General features: G+C 52.7%; 7 protein-coding genes across 7 annotated transcripts; 1 reads left to right on the forward strand and 6 right to left on the reverse strand.

Annotated features, from left to right (window-relative positions):
• Positions 1-781: 781 nt before the first annotated feature.
• Positions 782-1,063, reverse strand: CCOS01_15825 (uncharacterized protein; the record flags this gene model as incomplete). The annotated part of the gene is made up of 1 exon (XM_060463963.1): positions 782-1,063. The coding sequence occupies one exon, from the start codon at positions 1,061-1,063 to the stop codon at positions 782-784; it is 282 nt and encodes a 93-aa protein (XP_060305344.1).
• Positions 1,064-5,059: 3,996 nt separating this feature from the next.
• CCOS01_15826 (uncharacterized protein) lies at positions 5,060-6,160 on the reverse strand (the record flags this gene model as incomplete). The annotated part of the gene is made up of 1 exon (XM_060463964.1): positions 5,060-6,160. One exon carries the CDS (start codon positions 6,158-6,160, stop codon positions 5,060-5,062), a length of 1,101 nt encoding a protein of 366 aa, XP_060305345.1.
• An 896-nt stretch (positions 6,161-7,056) lies between these two features.
• CCOS01_15827 (uncharacterized protein) lies at positions 7,057-7,401 on the reverse strand (the record flags this gene model as incomplete). The annotated part of the gene is made up of 1 exon (XM_060463965.1): positions 7,057-7,401. The coding sequence occupies one exon, from the start codon at positions 7,399-7,401 to the stop codon at positions 7,057-7,059; it is 345 nt and encodes a 114-aa protein (XP_060305346.1).
• A 363-nt stretch (positions 7,402-7,764) lies between these two features.
• CCOS01_15828 (glutaredoxin) lies at positions 7,765-8,660 on the reverse strand (the record flags this gene model as incomplete). The annotated part of the gene is made up of 2 exons (XM_060463966.1): positions 7,765-8,084; positions 8,135-8,660. 2 exons carry the CDS (start codon positions 8,658-8,660, stop codon positions 7,765-7,767), a joined length of 846 nt encoding a protein of 281 aa, XP_060305347.1.
• Positions 8,661-10,451: 1,791 nt separating this feature from the next.
• On the reverse strand, positions 10,452-11,000 carry CCOS01_15829 (uncharacterized protein; the record flags this gene model as incomplete). Its single annotated transcript, XM_060463967.1, has 1 exon — positions 10,452-11,000. One exon carries the CDS (start codon positions 10,998-11,000, stop codon positions 10,452-10,454), a length of 549 nt encoding a protein of 182 aa, XP_060305348.1.
• Positions 11,001-11,828: 828 nt separating this feature from the next.
• CCOS01_15830 (glutathione-dependent formaldehyde-activating) lies at positions 11,829-13,210 on the forward strand (the record flags this gene model as incomplete). Its single annotated transcript, XM_060463968.1, has 2 exons — positions 11,829-12,137; positions 12,290-13,210. The coding sequence occupies 2 exons, from the start codon at positions 11,829-11,831 to the stop codon at positions 13,208-13,210; spliced, it is 1,230 nt and encodes a 409-aa protein (XP_060305349.1).
• Positions 13,211-15,539: 2,329 nt separating this feature from the next.
• On the reverse strand, positions 15,540-16,647 carry CCOS01_15831 (arabinogalactan endo-1,4-beta-galactosidase; the record flags this gene model as incomplete). Its single annotated transcript, XM_060463969.1, has 2 exons — positions 15,540-15,639; positions 15,695-16,647. 2 exons carry the CDS (start codon positions 16,645-16,647, stop codon positions 15,540-15,542), a joined length of 1,053 nt encoding a protein of 350 aa, XP_060305350.1.
• Between the last annotated feature and the right edge of the window lie 4,681 nt (positions 16,648-21,328).

The raw sequence follows: 21,328 nt of genomic DNA on the forward strand, positions 1-21,328 counted from the left end.
AAAGTTGTTCATTTTTCACGTGAAAGGATAGCAAACTGGGGATAGAGGGAATTCGTGGTATTGTTCTATCAAGATCCATGTCCCATCTGAGGAACCGGTAATACCTCTTCGTATCCCTCCAATTGCCCCGAATTTTCAAATGTGAAAAAAGGAAAAAGGCTGAGCGTAGGTGTCGACCCAATCCTTGGAGTGTGGCAGCCCGTAAGACGATGGCTTGCTCCCCATATTCCCGCCAACCCACCGTCGTTATCCTAATCCCAGCCAGGCGCGAGAGCCATTGGCGCCTCCTTCCTCCCCCTCTTGAGCGGGAACAAAGGCAACCTCCTCAAGCTCCCCCTCTCTCCTCTCAGCTGGGTTCGCAAAAGCCATCTCTCCTCGCGGCACCTCCCATCTCATCCAAGGTCCGTCTCTGCCGACACCTATCGCCTAGCTACAGCTTGCAAAAGGGGAGCGGAAAACACATAGGATACAAGACCTTTATTTGTGTTTCTTGCCCTTATTGGGTGCCGTTATAAAAATTGTAAAGAAAATGTTGATAAAATCGTTCAGAACCCAAGGAAAAAGTCCATCAGGGTCCCCCCACACGAGGGGAACCCCATAAAGATTCCATCCAAACTCCGTTGCGCCATTTGGTATATCCGTTCATGGCATCCATGATGAAAAAATCGCTTCATCCGTAACAGTCAAATACGTCTGTTCTTCGTCGAGATCAAATCGCACGTTCGCTTATCGCTTATCGCAAGCACACAAGAGTTCACTAATAGGTAGCATCAAGTGTGTTTTACATGCGCGAGGGCTGGTTGAGAACATTGTAGCCCATGGGGCCGACGGGCACCGTTCTCTTGGTCTCGATGCCGTGCTCGAGGTCGTAGCGGTAGGTGGGCGGGTTTCCGACCTCGCGGAGGGCCTTCTTGACTCTTGATCGGAGGGAGCGGCGTTCCTTGACGGCGGGTGCTGCCGCTGCTACTGTCACAGCGGGGTCCTTTTCGAAGGATTCCTTTTCAAAGGAGCAGATGGTCGAGGTCTCGGAGAAGGTGGAGGGTGCGTATGTTGCTTTGGCCATTGTTGCGGTTTGGAGGGTTTGGATGATGGTGGATGTGTGGTTAATGGTGATGATCGTAGGTAGTAGATGTGGTGAGGGTGGTGAATGTGGTGACGGGTAGCTTCTTGTAGTATTGCTGGTGTTGATAGCGTCTGATTGATGGACGATTGGTAGAAAAGGCTGATTGATTGCTGACGCAGGCCAAGATGAAGTATTGGTAGAGGCTGGGCGTGGCATGCTCTTTATAACTATGTTTTCCAAAACGAAGCGATGCACCGCCTCAAATGCCATGGAACGCAATGTCACTGTATCCTGCATCCATCCTGTACCTAGGTAGTGTACACTACCTTGGAACCTGAGGAAGGTATCACAGTATCAAAGTATCAAAGTATCCTTTCGTAGGACTCATCTATTCCAAGCAAAAGCCGGCGGCGTGGTTTGGGGGCCCCCAAAAACGGGCGCAGAAACCTGAACAAGCATCTTCCCCCCTTTCCTCGTCCCAACCCAAGCCATCCCATCCCATCGCACACACACACACGCACTCGGACACACGCAACTTGCACACGCATCCCCCAAAGATTCCGTCACTGGGAGAATTACCCCCCTCCCCTGGTCCTATCCCAAGGCATCCAACCAGGCCCCCGGAACAGATCAAGGTCGTGTATCCACACCATTGCGTCGCCCATAACCAACAATTGGGCTTGCGTGGGCGTGTGACGGGAAGCTTATTGAGCTTAACCTCTTTCGCCCCCTCCCTCACGCCGTCATATTCACAATATCATACCGCCGCAGTATTCACTGGGAGTTCTTAGCAGGACTAAACCACAACAGGTAAGTAAGACTACCCAAAGGGATTCCTGTACAGGCAAGACATTACGCCGGTTCGCGTCAGTTTGTCAATGCGTCAAACTGCCCCCCTCCATCATGAATCCTCTAGTGTTAGCCTCGAAACTTACTCTCTCCCTGCGTGAGCACGACGCTGTAAATAATAGCTTGCCAGTTGCCTGGCAAGCCTGGCACTGAGCAGTTTGGCAGTGTCGCTCTAATCCTCCTTGTTCCGATAAACTTCGGCCATGAGTCACTTGGCGCAAGGCTCAACCCTGACAATGCGTCCGCCTACATCCGAATCTTGCTGCTTCGCCGTCCTTCATTCACTCTCGCATGGATCACAAGAGCATCACGGCGTGCCTGGCAAAGTCCCGTACGGGCGGCAGGGTAGCAAGGCGGCAATCGAAAATCCAATTCAATGCGAGCAAAGAGCAAAGGAGAAAATCTCAATTCATCCCATCATCGCCAAAACTGACAAGCTGCGATAGAAAAGTTTCTTTCTTTTTTTCTAATTATTGCGAAACCAATGCCACTTTGGCATCTTGGCGAACCCTCCATTCAACTCAGCCCCAAGCCATCGCCGACGCACGATCTTGACCCAATTGATTGAGGCTTTCCCGCGCGCATTTTGTCGTGGAAATCCACCAGTGTACGACAATTCGCTTTCGTACTAGGCTTGACACTGCAATTGCTGTGGATACCATGCCGAATAGACTCATCAACTCATACCACGTTTAGACTCACAGTGACTACGCAACGCAATCACCTTACGACGTCAATGTCATACCTAATTCACTTGGAAATACGCATACATTCAGACATTGAGATCTTCCCCCCCGGTCCCGTGGTAGCGGGTTCCACGGACCACGTAAGGCAAGGTATTGGGGACGGATACAGCAGATCAACGGCCAACGCGGCCGTTCGGTTCCCGGCACCGCTACCAACCAAAAAATAAGCGTCAGATTCACCCCCGCTCCCCTGCCTCCAGGGCTACGCAAACCAACAGGCACCAACAACACCACAGCAACTCTAGCGTAGGAATTGATCCGCCATAGGACAAATAGGACTCGTAACATTGTAAGACGGCAAGATAGACCACCGGTCGGCTGTGCATACCTACCTTACCTCGTCGAGTACCTCACAGTATACGTGGTAGACAGTCTCAGACCTCTCTCTCATCGCAGTGAGAAACCTGAGATCTCGCCGCCGGTGAGATTTTGTCCTGCGTCGTGAGTCACTCCCCCAACGCGCCCGCCATTGTTACAAAAAAAACACGCAAAACATCAACATCTGGCGTTTAATCTGCCCTGTCTAGGAATGATTTCTCCACTGCGCGGTACCAATTTTAAGACCCCGTTTCTACCTTGGCGATGGATACCCACGAGAGTGATCTCGACTTTTTTCGGCGAGCCAGAAACGCCTGAACGAAGGATTGATTGGATCAGCAGTACTACGGGGGAACGCCGTGACGTTTACCTGTACGAACACTTCCACTGCCGGCCGGTACACGCGGGACTGATTATCCCCCCGAGGGGCCAGATCAGCCCTAATGCGAAGCACTGCATTACTGCGAAAGGGACTTTGGGGCTCCGGTGACTCCTCGCCTGACAGGCTCACCAGTCACCACAACCCAAACGAGTTCGCCGGTTCTCGCATCATGTCACAGCCTACCTAGCGGTACGTATACAGGCAGATACTCCACCAAAGTTAGATCGTGAGGAAAAAAGTCCTGCATTACACGCGGAATCCATAGTAACCACTCCGCCCTCCATCCTCGTAAACCCAGAAAGAAAAAAAAAAAACCCTCCAACGAAGAAAACATCTCGCTGGAGACGAATGAACAAACGTGTCCCTCGTCCCCGATGTGAATCTCCCACGCCGGGTGGGCCCCACCAAATTCACTCCCAAGATGCCCACCCATGTCGGCAGCCATCCACTTGAAGCAGTCGTCGTCACAAACGCGGGCTCTGTCAAAGAATCCTCATCCAACACGCCCTGAGAAAAAAAAAGCTTGTCTCCCCACACGATCTCTCCGAGTCCCTTGGCAGGCCAAGGCTCCTTCCTACCGGCTTGGCTTTCCCGAACGAGAGCCGTCTTGACCCTTCCATTGGGATCTGCCTATGAGAATGAAACCCCGCAGCCTCCTCCGTAACGACGCATCACACCGTAAGGCACCATCGAGTTAGGCTACCATTACGCTTCGACGTCGGGCTATAGGCGGCTGGGGCAGGCCATCCTCAGGCTTCCATGGCTTCTGCCCAAGTTACCTAGGTGGCACCTATGTTCTAGATCGTTTCCCTGACTTTGCTAAAGTTGGCAGGTTTCCAAGCGGCGGGGCCCAACGAGATTCATAACACCAAGGGGTTCAAAGAATGAAATGTTCAAACCTCGTGAAAAGCGTGTGTGTGCATGTCAAGGATTCTGCAATCTAGGTAGGCTACCTCGCCCGCAGCCTACGGAAATCGAGTACAGGAGCGTTCGAGCTTTCACAGACTTCCTTGTACCCTGGAAAGTATCACCAGGACACACGCCTTCTTCCAGAAATTTATCGCCTCTCGAGGCCCGTGGTAAAGCCAGACGTCTCTCTGGTTGACTCCATGTGACTTTATACTAGTAAGAGCTCTCAAAGCTTGGATTTGAGCGGTTATCAAGTCCTGGACCACCCCTCATCTTTCGTGTCTACATATCTACCTTAGTATACACCCATGCCGTTAAAAGATGATTACCCAGAGTAAAAGACGAAAGCACGCCAGGTCTTGGTACAGGGATAAACTTCCTGGTCGTTCCCTCGAGCTATCCGAGGGCGGTAGGTAGGTTGTCAATCACTGGACGCAACACCCAAACATCACGCAACTTCGAAAATCTCAATGAAACACAATGAGAAAGATGAAGAACAAGGGCGCCGGCAGAGGGATTAAGTAGAATGCTCGACCAATATGGGCCGTGACCGTGAGGTTCACTGTCTCTTTTCGTGATTCACTGTCGTCCGAGAGAGAGCTGTACTATAGAACTTCACGCCTTCGTCTCACTCTTCTTTCTATAAGCCTCTGTCCTGCAATATGTTTTACAAATAACGAGAAGAAGGGGGCTTAGTGGCAAATGAATCTGGTCTGGGAATCTTCGGAGCAAACTTTTATAGGGTCATCATGCATTCATAAGTATCCAATGTATCCTATCCCAGGTTAACCCTCACGAGACCTGCTCCCCACCCTCTCCCTCCGCCACATCAAGCTCCTGCTCAACCTCTTCCCCAGTAGGCTTCTCCCTCCCAGCCTCAGGCTCGACCTCCTCCCCCTCGTCCTCCTCCGCCGCAGGACGCCACACATCCCCCCTCAATAACGTACACGCAGCATCCAGCATATCCCGGTGCTCGCACCCAATCTTCTCGCAAAACGTAGACGCGACGCTCATCGTCAGACCGGGAAGCACACTAGGATCTCCCGCCTCCCACCGCCGCATCTCATCAAAGGTATCATCCAGAAGCAGCCTCGCGTGGTGCCGCCCGTCCTCGTCATCCTCGCCCGCTACTACCTTGCTGTACAAGAAAAAGACGCCGTGGCGGATGGTGTTCTCCGCCATACACACGCCCATCTCGATAACCTCAGGCCGGCTCAGCCCGTTCGTCGTGGGAGCCCTGTACCTCCGATACCCTTGACTAGCGAGGTGCGCGAGGACTACTATGCCCGCGAGGTCTTGTGTAGAAAGGTCGTTGCGGACGTGGGCGATTTGACGGAACCGCACATCCTGACGGTTAGACTCGTGGACCTCCCTCAAAGCCAGGTGCCAGCCATCAGGTGGCGGCGCGTCGTGCAGTATAATCTCCTGATGGATCAGCGACTTCACACAAGGGTCCCGGCGGGGGACGACGTCGTCCCTGTACCGTATCGAGTGCGTCTCCAAGTCGGCGATCGCCGAGCACTGCCAGAGCGCTCTCTTGAGGTTCGAGCGGATGGTGTCCGCCTTGTTCGCGTCCTGGAGCCCGTACTCCTCCCAGAAGGCGAGGTATGAGCCGTGGACGATATCCTCAATGTGTCGGTGCCGCGTCTCTAGCTCTCGGATGGTATCAAAGGTGTCTTTTGGGAGCACCTCGCGCTCGCGGGTGTCGGAGGCGAGGATGTGGTTGCGTGGTGCGCAGGGGTACCGGGCGGTGTTGACTCTTGTTACGGTGTGCTGGTAGCTATCCAGCAGGGCGCGGTTGGTCTTGCAGGTTGCTCGGAGGGCTTGGATCTGGGCAAAGTCTGCGTGCTCTGCTACGAGGAGGAGGAGGTGGCCGGGTAAGAGTGAAGACATTGTTATCCGAGGTTTAGATGGTAGTAAGGTATTGTAGGTGAATGTTGGAGTAGAGGTTGTACAAAACGCAGTTGGATGAACAAGGGGGTTTCGAAACAACCTCGATCGGCCTGCGATTGCCCTCTGACCCTCTGAGATGTGTGGTTGTGAGGAGAGGTAGCAGGAGGTGAGCCAGTATCGCTCTTGAACTTTCTGACCCCTTCGTTGCTCCTGCTGCCCTAGGCCTTGCTGTCAACCGTGGCCGTTCTGGTGTTCAGGCTTGCACCAGAGTATGTGAATAGTAGATATGTGAGAGTAAAAGCGAGAAATTGAACTTGAAGTGATTTGAAATGGAATGTTCTGTGAGAATCGAGTTCGTGATGCGGTAATGTGTGTAAGAGGTAGGCCACTCGCGTATAAGTAGTCAGGGCCCAGAGTGTTCTGAATCACTCCGCTCTTTAAAGTTGAGATTCAGATGAGATAGTTGACGAGAGCAGTGGTTCACAGTTCACAGCAAATCATCCAAAAGCTTTCAATCTGAGAGTTGAATAGCTGAAATGAGATACGGAAAGAGACCAACCAACAGAGATATAGCATCGCAAGTGCAAGTCAAGTGCGCACCCGGCTGTCCTTGAACGACGTCGCGATCGGCCATCCAGGTTCTCACTTGACGACACAGGCCGCACTCCGCCCCAGATTTCGTCCCTGTCCCAAAAATGGTGTCAGCGATCATCAAAGAGGGCAATTCTAGTATTAGTGCGGCATTTTGATTTCACGGAATGGACCCAGTTTAGAGAAAGGTGCTGTGTAACCCGGTTGGTCTTGCCAAGCTATATGAGGCGCATCGTGACAGTTGCGCAAGGAGGGGCATAGCTAAGCCCCTCCACTCTCTTCCGACCACAATCCAACCCTGCCCCTCAGTGATGGCTCTTGATAAGAATAGCAGGTCCGGACTCAAAGAAGATAATCGGGCTGGAGCAGTACCGAGGAACGAAGATAACAGCACCGTCATCCTTATACCTTAAACGGCGTTTGTCGATAGAGGGAATCCTAATCAGACTCGAAGCGGGAAAAGAATCAACTAGGAAGTCGGCTCCAACCCGCGACCTTACAGAAGAGAAGCTGGCCGATATGGCTTCCATGAAGGCTCGTGATCTTATGATAATTATGTCTACAAGAGGAGCAACATCTTGGCGGCCTGTTGCCAAAAGTCCATGGTTTGGGAGCACACAAGAACAGGACACAAGCTGACAGCGAGCCATTTGCGTGTATACACAACCGCACAAGGAGGCGATGCCAGGTTACCAGTGCCGCCCTAGCATCTTCAGCCACACTACTCATACACGTCCCTCATCATTACGGAACTTGCGCAGTCGTCTGCGGCACGCTTCGTCCAGCCTTCAGGCTCTGGCGAGAGCCCATACCGTCCCCTTGAGTGCTCGCCGCCGAGAGCGCGCGAGCTCAACCGATCACCAACGCCAAAAAATGCAATGTCCAGTATTGGGGTACCCACCACCAGTTCGAACTCCCGTGGTTCCCTAATGCCCGCTTCGCCTCGCCCACGATGATGCCATATGGTGGAAGTCGAGCAAATGTAGAAATAAAAGTTGAATGACTCAAGAGAGCTAGTTGTTTTTCTGGCTGTTGGCAGACCGTTCCTTCATCTCCACCTTCTTCTGCCCAAGGTCAATGATCCTGGGTACCAACTTCTTTTGGCTGTCAAGCTCGATGACATCGTCGCCTCCACCTATGCTCACACTATTTACCAAGATGTTGGGAACTGTCTTCCGGCCAGTCTTCTCGCCGAGGAAGGCCTGCAGCTGAGGGCCAAGAGGATGCTTATCCAGTTCGACAACGTATGGTGTGGGCTCGATCGAGTACTTTTCGAGCAACAATGCCTTGGCCTTCTTCGAGTACGGGCAGTAAGACTTGGAAAAGATGATGACTTGGTCTGGTTAGCTGGCATTTGTTTCACGAGTCTTGACGTTAACATACCTGGTGACTTCTTCAAGATGGAGTTCAACTCAACCTCGACAGCATGTTCCTCATCGCTCTCGTCCTTCTTCTTCTCCTCCTCTTCAGTCTCGGAGACTTCTTTGCCATTGGCCGTCTTTTCCTTCTTCTTTTGTCCAGCAGCAGAGTTGCCCTTTCCGACGACGTCGCTAGGCGCATCAGGCTTCAGTGGTGATTTCTTGTTGGCAAGTTCCTTGGCCTTGTCTTCGGCGGCCTTCAGGCGTCCTTGCATATCCTTGGCGAGCTTCTCGTCGTCGGCGTCAACGTCGCCATCGGCATCTTTGTCAACAGGCACGTGGCCAGCTGCCTTGGGCTTATTCCCTTCCAGCACCGCTTGGCCCGGCGGTTGTTTGTGTTTCAGTCCATTGACCGTCTTGTGGTAGAAATCTTGGATGGTCCGCTCGTCTTTGACTTCGTTCGCTCGCAAGGAAGATGTGTAAAACAACACGAAGACGACACCAATCAGCACACCCACCAGGAGGGTGCGCAACTGCCTTTGCGAAGGCATCTCGAAGATTCTGTGTCGCGAAATGGCCGACGCTTGCAAGGGTATTTAAATGCGACGTGAGAAGCAGATTCGAGAAGTCGGTACTGAGAGTCGCAAACACGTCAATGGCGAGCGGCAGGATGGTACAACAGGCGGTGCGTCCCTCGTAAGGCTTTGTCGGTGAATGCCACGGTGGGTGGGAGTCGACAGCGGTGGGATCAAAATCGAGGAATGGCTGCCGATGTGAGGCTCCCTTTTGTGTAACGATGCAGAAGCCCAAGCGTATCGGAGCTTCCCCAGCAATTGGGCGCTTTGAACAGGACGTTTCGTAGCCGGCGAGCGATGGGAGGATGGACCAGAGGAAGTTCCCCAATAACGGCACAAAGAGTACAAAGGCTCGTTGGTGATCGCAAGCAAAGGTGTAGTGCTAGTCAATTGTCGGATGTCGAGAAAGAGGTGCGTGGTCGTAGGCGTCGCGCGCGCTATCGTGAGGTCGAGAAGTGTCAAAAGGGGATGAAGGAGATGGTAGGTGAGCTATGGTAGGTAGGAGTGGGATCGACAATTTGGCTCCCGTGACTAACCACTGCAAGTGCGCTGGCAGGATGGCAGGTTGGAACAGACGGGGTACCTAAGTAAAAGGTACACGATGCGCAGTAGGATGAAGCCAGCACGAGCCAGGTCGTCAATACCTCGGAAATGCTGCTTTGCTGGCGACTTCTCATCCCGGGGGAAGAGCTGAGGTGCGCCAATCCCCGAAGCCAAACCGCGACGGAAAATACCCGGGCCACTTGAGCGCGCCAAGATTAAAGTACCTCGAACCCCGTATCTGCACATCACCATCGGAGGCCAGCTTCGGTGGAGGTCCGGCTTTATGCACCAATCAGTGGGTCCGAGAAATACCGTCTTTAGCAATCATCCATACTGTACATAATGCCTCTACACGCAGCTTCAAAACAGTATATTTCTATGCATCTATACGGCTCGGGTGATCGTCACCCTGGTGGATCGTGGGGCCGTTCTCCGTGCGCAAAGGAAACATGACGGGACGGCTTGACTCGATTCGAAACAAAAACACATCTCATCTTTTCCTCGCCGGAGCCTCAGTGTACAAATCACAGTGACAGGTTGTCAATCGTCAATCTACTCAATTATTCCGCGGCTGCGTCAAGACGATAAACCTACCAGGTGCCAAGTACTCCAAGGTCATCAGCATGCCGTCATAACGAAAGGGAGACATCTCGAACCGCCAACGTTTCTTTAGCCGCTTCAGACTGAGAACCTGCTGGCGAGACGATTCTTGTCTCCGAGAGACTTGAGCAGCCCGCCGTTACAGTGTTACTCGATGCTAACAGGGATATGGAAGCGGTGCTGACACGATTTCGCCAACAGATCGCCCACGCTTACCAGCTTTCCCTGTAACAGATGGAGAACTTCATCCCCATACCTGACGCAATTACCGACAATCGCATTTCAGTATCCAATTCTTCTCAGACAAGTCCAGCAGGTTTTTCGCCTCAGCCAACGATCAACATCAAGCAAGGCACCTCGAAAAATCAAGAGAAGCGTCCATTATAGGCGAAAAGTGGTATTATTCTGCATTCTAAAAATATCGCCAGCCCTATCATCAAGTGCTATCGTCGCGCGTCCCGCCGATCCCGCGGCGGGCTTGGTTCCTTCATCTCATCATTCCGCACACACACAACTACCAGGTGGCTTAGTCAACAGCCGCCAGGACCATAGCTGCTCAAAGCCCAACTCATGCCAAATCTAAATACAAGCATTCGAAAACACGCCTTTCCATCACGGTCTCTCTCAAATCTCACGCTGAAATTTGTTATGCCTGACAACAGCGTGAGCTCGCAGCAACCGCATCGCAGAGTCAGCATGCCGGCTGTCGACGATATCCGCGACCGACCTCACGCGGCTCTGCCCTCGACCCATCGCCGCCAGCTTAGCTCGGTCAGGTAACGTCTGTTGCTCGCGGACTGGGTTCGTCCTCACTCCTCGTAGTTGCTGTGAGTCGTCGGAGTCTGAGTCGACATGGTCTGATGCTGCATCATTGTGCTTTGGAGACGGAGGAGGCGTCAACGTCGACTCAACATAGGGTGACGGTGATGAGGGCTTTTCCGTGGCGATGAGATTTTGAAATAGTGGTACGATGTCTCTGAAGGTCTTCATCGCTTCGGGTTCGGACTCGGCTGGCTCGACTTTCTGGTTTAACTTTGCGTGCTGGTGGCTCAAGTGAGCGTGTGTTGCGGCGCGTTCTCTGTGGCGCTGGAGGTGAGAGTGAAGCGACGATGGTGCGGCCTGTGCTTGCGAAGAGAGAAGCAGCAGAATTCCAAAGAGGGCAGTGGGCTGCATTATCGTAGGCGGGTTCGCGTGGCGTTTTTAAATTTCTGGACTCGATCTCGAGGTGGCTGGCTGGCTGGGCTTGATGAATTCCAGAGCTGAGGTTGGTAAACTCTCGTTCCCTTTGCAGTGTTTTGTATATGTTGGCTGTCTCGAGAGGTCTAGAACGGAACTGGAGGGCGCCGACGGTTTATATCCCAGACTCAACGGTTTTTTCTGCTACCAGACAAATGACGCAGAAAAAAACACCACAAACGTCATCTAACGGTGTCCAAAGTTGGAACAATCACGCCGGCGTCAAACGATGAAAAACCCGCCTTCGATCGGAATGTAGCCCTCCTCCGTCTCGGTGTGTGCCTCCCACCTAGGTCAGAACGATTCAGACCCTGTGATGCTTCAAGCCCGGTGTAACGTGTAAGCCGTGGGGCGCGAGAGCCCCCTTCCAGGGTCTGTCTGAGTCAACCACCCAACCCCTTCCTTCACAACACCACACATAACACCACAGCTGTCATTAATGACCTCTTCAAAATGCCTGTACCCCCCGAAGCCAAGAGAATCGTACAACACCAGTGCTTCATTCAGTCTTAGGGATTGCCATACCGACTTTTCCATAGGATGCGGAGACTTCGATCGTCAGGCTATGCCCAAATTTTGTGTACGAGTCTGGTTCAAGGGTTACCCGCAGTAGACGATTGTCGTGTCCATCAAACGACACATCATATCTAGATGAATCATGGGCAAATATCAAAACTTGTTCAAGTTGATCATGAAGAAACGAATTATCTGCCGCTTGTCAGCTTACTTCGCTTCTCTTCGGTTGGTTTTGTCTGCTTAAGGGTGATGCAAAAAGGGCACAGCAGAAGAGGGGAAAAGTGTCATCTACAGCGATTAGATAAGAAACTTGCCTATTCAGGCCATCACCTGAACGCTGACTGGGCACGCTCGAATTCCCTCACCTCCTCGCCTGTCAACAAAGCCTTGCCCTCCTTCTCCTACTCCTCGCGCCCTTTCGTTTCACCTCTCCCCTCCATCTTCTTCCTCCTCTTACCCATCCATCCTTTCTTCTTTTTAGGAAGTTTTCACTTTTTTCTGACTCTGTTTGCCCAGGCTCAGGGTCCTTCCGAGACACCTCCTCTCTTTCACGCCGATGTAAGTCAATCGCTCCTGCCTCCCAGCCCCCCGCAGACATCCCACTTACACACTTTTGCCAACCCAGACGGCAGACCTGCCACCCCCTTCCCACCCCCTTCTGCACGAAGAGAATACAAACTCTCGCCACCCTCTGGAATTCTTGAACAAAGGCACACCGCCGAGACCTGTCAACCGTCAGCAATCTTTCCAGGTCTGGACCCTTTAACGTTGATCACCCGGGACGCAAACTACCCGGTCTCTCCACCTACGCACGACCGAAACGGGCCACAACCGTCGAGAAAAGGGAAAAGCCGAACCACACAAACGAGTCAACAAGAAACTTTCATACAAACACCACAATGTCTCACTCCACCGCCGAAAAAGACCCTTCCATCTTCCCCCTCACCGGCGGCTGCGCCTGCGGCAACATCCGATACTCCCTCAATGCCCCGCCCATGGTCGTCCACTGCTGCCACTGCACCTCCTGCCAGCGTGAGACCGGCACCGCCTTCGCCCTCAACGCCGTCGTCGAGGGAGACGAGGTGACCCTCCTCCCGAGCAAGTCCGCCTCGCTGCTGCAGCCGCTGGCGTCGTTCCCGGAGTCTGCCTTTGATGATTGGACTCCCAGGCAGCATCAGCAGTCCAGGCCCGCCGACAATGTTCACGGGACGAGCGAGAACAAGGGCAAGGGCGATGATGATACTGACGATGCCGGCAAACGCCGCGTCCAGGCAGATATCCCTTCACCCGTGATCCTCCCCGTCCCCGCCGACTCGGGCGCCCCTCAGCACATTGCTCGCTGTCCCATCTGTCTCACGCCCGTCTGGAGCAACTACGACGGTACAGGCCCCCTGATGAAATTCCTCCGCGTCGGCACCCTCGACGCCCCTGCGCTGCTGGGCGGTCCGGATGTCTACATCTTTATGCGCAGTAAGCTTCCGTTCGTCGAGGTTGCGGACGATGGTAAGCCCCGCTTCGATGAATTCTATCCTACCAAGGAAGGCGTTTGGGGTCCCCAAGGTCTTGCGCGCCGGGAGAAGCTGCTCGTTCGGATTAAAGAGTGGAGGAAGGAGAATGGGCTGGATGGGTAGTGAACGGCGGTCAAAAGTGAGCGATATTTCAGAAATGGCATGTTTTGCTTGAATATTGCTGGAATTTACTCTTGTCTCTTGGTTGCATCCCTGTCTTTTCTTTCATGCCGTATGTTTCCTTCTGTCTATATTCCAGTCCTTTTTGCCAGAGAGGGGTGACCGGCCGTATGGGTCCCAAGGTCAACACTAGACCAGCTCGAGGTGCCGATCCAAGTTTCTTGCTTCCTATTCAGACTAGAGCCTCAGTATTGTGTACAATCTGGAGGAAGGGATCGGCGATTTAACCTTGACACAAAGGCAGTTGGATCTAAGGGAGTAATGTGAAACGTTCTCATATACCTAGCTTTAGGACTGACCGGTTTCCTGGGTCGTCTAGACAGCTTTTTCGCGGTCCAGGCCTGGGAATGTCTTAGGTTGCTGCCAAGGCCGAAGCAAAGATCCAGGCTCGGGCCCAGGCTCCCTTCAAGGGTTCAAATTCTACAGCGTTGGGTATCAGATGACCGTTACGCTCCCTTGAAGATGTGCTGCTTTGCGATTTTTGCCCGAGTTATGTGATGAAAGATTTCGGAGGTAACCTGAACTTACGCAAGTCTTTTGGCGAGGAGGATAAGGTCCGGAGGATCGGTCATCGAGCTTGAGTTCTCGGAAGTAGCCGTTAATAGGATAATCCGGACTGTGAAGGGGAGAATTTGGAGTTTGTTGGAGTTACCGACATGGAAATAGGAAGACTCGTGGCCTAGAGCTTCTAAGGAAAGGTAATTCAGAAACTAGTACGAGGCAAGGGTCCGCCACGAGTCCCAAACGTGTCATCGACTTCATGACATGGTCTGGCCTCTACTATGTACCCGGGCTCACACTACATTTTCGACAGTGTTCTTGACTGAGTTGATTCCCGTTTCCTGATCGTCAGGAGCAGTGTGTTACTATCTACCGGAGTCGACAGAAGCCTGATCATCACATATTTTGTTTTCGGATATGAGGATCGCTGGCTTGGTGTATTGTTATGTATCCATGAATCAATAAAAAACTAGAACCTTTTCCCTTCGTCTGGAGCAATAGGGCCGTGAAGGTGACGCCGATGCAAGGTAGATGGCGCTAACCGAGCCTCCCCATGACAGCATGCCTACCCGAGGTTGTCAATCTGCCACCCAGGTCCCAAACTTTCATCCGATCAATTCTATCCCCACCCAGCCTGGATATACACCAGAGAAAAAAACCATATAGGTCTCGTCAAATCCGTGGTCGTGAACTTTACAGGAGGGAATACAGGAGGGAAAGTTGAAAAGGTGGAAAATCCAAAAAAATAGTCTATCGAGACAGTGGGAGTATCCATTGATACTGTGTATTAATACCGTGTAATCGATATCGAGAACCGCCCGAGCAGCCAGCAAAGGCAGAAAACATAAACAAATAGGTCTCGTCAATTCCATTTCCGTCACCAGCACAGCAGGCGCCCTCTAGGTCGGGGGTCAGGTCAAACTGCGGCGTGGGTGGTGGAGCGGTTTAACGGTCAACGAATTATTCGCGCCAACCAGCCTTACCCGACGACAGGCTCAGCGAGTTCGACTCCCAGCATGAGCGCCAAGAGATGTAGCCCCTAAATCGGCACCGGGGGAGGGTGAACTCTTTTTACTTGCTGTTGTGAATTGAGATTAGAATTGAAGGACGATTGTAATTGTTGTCAGAGGATCTTATCTTTCGATTTTATACATGCATCTCTCCTGGGAGTTCGATGCCATGACGGAACTCGTTAATCGACCGAGTCCTTTCAAGCCGCCTGCCTTATCAAGATGTGCAAAGTGGTAGACTACGTCTTGCAAGACGTACATAGGATCGATCACCCGGAGCAGATAGATCCACCTGCCAATGTCGCAGCTCCAAATGATGTTTTTGAGATAGAAATAGATTTATGAGACAGTGCCTTGGAATGATCATCTTTGGTACCCAGATACCCCTAGCCATTTGGAGGTGACTTAATAAACGGTATGAGATAAGTCCATGTGGTCTTGGTTCATAACATAGCAGACCTTGATAAACCGTTCAAAGAGATTTGCGCATCGATATAGAATGAGTGAGATGCAATCGGCCATCGTGATTGAACTGATAAAGATTGCTTATATACCGCCAGGGCTCATGCTTCATCTGGCTCAACTATGTACGAATAACGCTAAATATATGTACGTGTTGAAAGTAAACGATATTTACGCAGTCTCCATCTCGAAGAAAAGGCTCTCCAGCGACTGTGAGACGAGCTGATGTCAACATAAACAATCCTCCCTCCACACACTACTCCTGGGTATCCCGTCATCAATTGTGGAAAGACGCCCTCTTAGATACTCTTGAAGGTATCCAAGCTAGACAGGGCGGTACCCGGGTACGCGAACAGGGTGTTGGAGGGGCAGCTAGAGCCGAGGGCCTGGTTGTTCATCCTGTGATTTGTTAGTAGATGTTATGACAAGTAAACATGAATTAAGAGAATCTCACCATGCGGGCTCCCAGTAGTAGAGACCCTTTCCGTTGCTAACACCGGCAACAACCTCGGCAACCTTCTTCAGGAAGGTCGTCTGGCCGGCAGCGGAGAAGGGGATGCTCTTGAGATCGCTCGGGAAAGCGTACGCAGGGCTGGGGCAGCTCGTGGGCCAGTTGGTCTCGGCGACGACAATCTCCTTGCCCCATTTGGAGGCCAAGTTGGACAAGCTCGACTTGAGCGCGGCAAGGGTGGCGCCGGATCCGTAAAAGGGGTAGTAGGAGACGCCCATCATGTCAAAGTCGGTGGTCTTGAGCACGTTCTGGGCAAAAAGGCTGGTGTACCAGTTGGCCTGGAGGTTCGAGTCCCAGCCGTTGTCGAGGTGGATCATGATCTTGGGCTTGGGGCTCAGGGTCGAGTCCTTGATGCCGTAGGCGGCCGAGTTGAGGAGCTTGGCGACGTTGTACCAGTTGGACGTCTTGCCCGTGTTGAAGAGCAGACCCGCACGGATCTCGTTTCCGATGGAGATGATGGCGGGCGGGACGCCGGCCTTTTGGAAGGCGTTGCTGACGTCCATGGTGTAGTTGTAGAGCCTCCAGCTGAGGTTCTCGATATCAGAGGGCCATCCGGACGGGATGGCCTGCTTGGTCGGGTCGGCCCAGGTGTCGCTGAAGTGCAGGGTGAGGTACACGGAGAGGCCGGCCGCTTTTGCGCGCTTGGCGAGGGCGAGGTTGTAGTCGAGGTTGTAGTCGCCGTTGGACGGGTTCACCCAGACGCGCTGGCGGACCGAGTTGACGCCGGCGTTCTTGAAGATGGTCTCGAGAGCTTGGGAGGTGCCGGCACTGCTCTTGTATTTGATGCCGGCCTTCTCCTCGATGGTCGTCGAGGACCAGTCGACACCCTTGTAGGTCAGGGCGGCGTTGGCCGTGGAGAGGGCGAGGAGGAAGACGGAGGCGAGGGAGGCGAGCATCTTGGGCGACGACGATCGATCGACGATGACGATGGTGCTAGTATCGGAACTCTCTGATCAAAGTGAATGGAGAGAAAGGGAGACAGCAAAGGCCCCTCTCAGCGTAAAGAAGAAGACTGGCAAAGCACGAGTAAAGCTTCCCTCTCTTTCTCTCCTTCTTCGTGAAATTCCTGCTCCCAAGCGTGGTATATACTCCTTCCTCCACCTCTCTTCTTGGTGCCCCCTTTCCGGAGCATCAGCTAGACAGACCCGTCCCGTCCCTTCGTCTAATTGACGGGATCCTACGAACCCATCTCTTGGAAATCCCCGCTTCAATAGTCACCGGAAGCAAATACTCACCAGCAATCAGCAGGCGACACCAGACGAAATGTAACCCTGGTATAGCCTCCCCCGGTCACAACACCCGTCAGACTAACAAGACAAAGAGGAGCCGACAGGCATGCGTCTGCTTCATCCATATTGCCCAGTCCATCCTCTGTACTACACTACAGTACTCGGCTACGGCAGAGAAGGGACGAACCGCTTCTGTTTGCTTACCAAACACTGCCAAAGCCAACTGCCAGCCCGGCCAGCCACAGCCACAGCCAACAAGAAGCAACCCAACCCAGCTTTTGACTAGACTATACTCGATTTACTCGTCCTTCCCAGTTGGCTGTGGAGAGCTTGACGTTTCATCGCGCAACTCCTTGGTCAGGGAAGAATTGGCGACTCCTCCAATCATGGCCTATTTTCCCCACCCTTTCTTGCTCATTCTGTCAACTTGGCCCAACTTGGCGAACCTAGGCCACCCCCTTCGTTTGCTGCTGGGAGCCTGGGACTCTGGGAGGGCAGCAAGCGAGCTGCGCCCCTCAACTCTCTGGCGTAGCGGGCACTCAGGTGATCCAGCCGCCCTCTTCGGCGTCAATAAGCCCGCTCTTTTCAATATAAGTGCCGTCTGCCACTCCGGAAAGTCGTCAGCCAAAAGTGCGGGTCGTAAGAGAAGGCCCGAGCTGGTCGGAGGAGTGGCTTGCGTACCCGAGATGACAGGTTGAACAGGTTCATCCCTGGTCTGTTTCAGTTTCCGAGATCGCCCTTTGAAAGAGGAAGAGGAAAAGAAAGAGAACGAAACATTGTGTTCGGAAGCCGTTGGCGCGAGCTTTGCCTCACACGTGGTATCCTTTTCCCAAGGTTTACACTAGAATCGATGGCGGCTATCGCTGCTTTCCGGCTAGAACGGAAGAGCCTTCTCTATTTTGGTTTTTCGTGCTGACATTTCGACAGGGGGGATGTTGAAATAAGCTTGGTCCGGAGCCATGATCCGAACACCTGCAACTTATCCCCGAGCGCAGCTTTAGCGAATGTCCATCCTCATGTCCGACTTATCAAATTCTCCGGGCTTATCGAGAACGCGGAGAAGGGCAATTATCTGCCTCATAATTCATTTATTGTCGAAACACAATCAATCGGTAAATGATCAAATATTCATCCTTATCATCACTTCAGACCAACATTCGACGCACCCTCTGAACATTCAGATATCCAATAGCGAAAGTTAGAGTGTGATGTGTTGATCGGAATACCATCCGAGTTGAGATGACAGCCGTCGGCGCTAACTTCTTCTTTGACCAAGCTGGGGTGGTGCAACATCGTCACGAGGGCAGCAATTTCTCGCCCAATACGGAGCACACTACTTTACCCCGGGAAACGGGACTCGGCTCGCTTCGTCGCTGCAGCCCATCCCGCACCATGTGTCACTGTGTGTGACTGTGACCTCGCTGCTTCTTTTCGAATATTTGCCGTGGATCGTGATGTCGTCAGGTCAGCTACGTGCAGTAATAGCGGGCAGTCGCCAAAAAAACAGATTAGCAGTGGCCCGTGGGGCTCCAACGATGGGATGCGCGCCAATGATGCATCGTCAAGTTGCCCCAGAACAAAACCACTAGCCCCGGATTCCGGCTCTTTTCGAGAATAGATTCGTGGAAACTTCATGATCCTGGGGCGGCTGGCTGGCTGTCACTTTGTTAAAGTTTTTTTTCGTCTTTACCCCACGATTGTTACCCCACTAGATGATGTCTTTCTCTTTCTCAACCTGCAGTTCATCGAAGATGCGGGATGATGTTGGCAGTGAAACCGGTTGGCTTGTGACAACTGGTTCCATGGAAGCTTCTCGATGCCGTGGTAGTTGTTGTCGAGGGCACTAGATCAATAGATGAACCTAGCCTAGTGAGTTGACAACTGTCAAGGCAGTCTTCTACGGGCATTGGATGTCTTCCGAGTAGCATCTCGTCCGTATGGTAGCTATGGGGCAAAGGGGCCGGGTAAACAAATAGGCGACCTTCCCAATACGACCAGCCTCCGGATCCCGTTCTCTCAGTCTGAGAAAGGAGAGTCGGGATGCTGAGGCGTGAAATGAGCGAGGGACAACTCTGCCTAGGCATACTCGATTGCGACACTCACTGCCGGCGGGATCTTGGGTTACTGGGAGTGGTTAATGCTAAGGTTTAGAAATCTCTTCAAGAGAAACCGATGACCCAACCTTGGCTTGGTCTCAGCAAGCTCGCCGCCGACAGAACTGACGTTGACTGCAAGCTTTTACAGCGGTGGCTAATAATTTCGCAAGCTGTCAGGAATGCTGCTGAACTATCAAAGCCTCTTGACCAAGGTTTCCGCGCACGCGGTCTCCCAAGACGAAGAACAGGATTTCGAACACAAAACGCTTACATCTAGCTGACTGATTTTCAACTCTCGCGATAATACATCCTTACCTGAACACAGAATACGAGTCGTCCACTGATAATCCCAGAACCTGCTCTCTTATTGTTCCAGCTCAATTCACGTGGTCGCACTCGAGGTTTACGAACAGAACACTCAAATCGGACGTTGCTCAGCCCCATGGCGAATCCGTTCATCGAATCCTTACACCATGGTCATCCCTCCTGCCGGGTCCAAAAGCCCGAGCCGCCCTCTTCACTGACGTCTCTTGATCACGGTTTTCTAAATACACGTGGTCATGCAGGTTCACGAACAGGACACTCAAAACGGAACTACTTTACCAAAGTAACTATGACTGAACTGGTTTGGCCGCTCGTCCATTCTCTTACATGAGGCTATCCCTAACCGCCGGAAAAATCCAAAGTACGAGTCGTCCACTGACGTCCCAAGCTTGGGCAAACTCTAAAAATCAAGACGACAAACGTTGGAACCACTGCCGAGCGAACATCGCTACTTGATACAAACCCAACCCCGAGGTTCTGGGGTTCTACTCACAGCCCACTGTCAAAGTCAACCTTCCTATGCCCGTCGTGACAAGACCGAAAATATCACCCGGCACTTGAAACCTACACACCTTGACGGGAGTATCAAGTCGCAGGGACGGGGTTCAACATTTCTTGAATACGTAAACTACTCTCCAACAGAACGAGCTCGGCATAGAAACCTCCTTCATTCCCGAGACATACCCCCACGACCACCGCTATGCGCCGCAAGTCAAGCCCAGTCACGCACGGCAGATCTTCGTTGCTCCCTCGCAGGTTCACCCGCGGGTCAAATGATTCATCCCACTCTATGCCGAAGGACCACGGAGCCCAACCTAACAACCGACTCCGATGGTCCCCCCCGATGCCCGCTTAAACCGCTTGGCCGCTCGCTACCTACCCACAGCCGCAACCAACTATCCAAACCGCCTTCGGGAGTACCCCCATATAATCCTCCATTCGCCACACCGAAACCCCCGTCCTCCGGTCCCCCCCGAGTCAAGCAATGCCGGAGGCGTCGTCACCTTCACTTCCCTGGGGTAGGTAGCTTTACGCGGAGAGGAGCCTCCTGTGTTTCGCTTCTTGCCTCCATTCGCCTACTATCCCCGTTCTCCGCCTCTCCTGCGGCGCTCCGCGGCCCCGACAACAAGTCAACGTCCTTGAGCCCCATTTTCCCGCTTTTCCTTCCCGGTCGGGAGTATCGAAGCGGGGAGGCTTCCCCGATGATTCTCTTCTTGTCCATAAACGGACAGTATACTATTTATATCCACATGCCCAGAGTTCAGGTTAGAAGACTACTTCCAACCCGTGCCTGTCATATGTCAAGCACCCATCAGCCAACTCCAGCTTTCTCTCCCAACTTTCCCTTCATTCGGGCACCCACATGCTTGAGGACCTGCTCTCATCAACAGTGGGTGTACACACAAAGGCCCCCTCGTCTCAAGTGAAAGGAATCCAGACCTCGCTTCTCTGAAGAAGGCCAGGGCCTAGGGAACCTCGGCAACAGACACCCGGCAGACAGGGCACAACGGTCGAGAGAAGCCTAGAGGGGGCAAGAAACACAGATCGGCCAGATCTACCGTAACCAAAAAGCTAAGATGGAACAGCCCCTAAGAAAAAGAAAAGGTGGTTCATGGTTCAGTAAGCCTCGATACCAGCGGTAAGACCTGCCTTGGAAACACTCTACTGGAAGAGCTTGCGGCAAAAGCGAGAGAGAGAGAGAGAGAACCTTGGAAAGGTGCGGCACAGGACCGGCCGGCCGGCAGACGTCAATCACATGGCGCGCATGAACATTGACTTGGCCGCCCCTCGGCATCGCCAAAAAGAGAGTGTGTCGGGAAAACTCGTCCGAACTGAGCAAACAACATCATCTAACTACCGGTAAGCAGCTGTCAAATCTTGTATGCAAGCAGATGGCATATTTGGCTAGGCAAGCACATGGCCGGGAC

This window comes from Colletotrichum costaricense (genome assembly GCF_030867565.1).
Source record: "Colletotrichum costaricense strain IMI 309622 chromosome Unknown Scaffold_26.1, whole genome shotgun sequence".
NCBI lineage: Eukaryota > Fungi > Ascomycota > Sordariomycetes > Glomerellales > Glomerellaceae > Colletotrichum > Colletotrichum costaricense.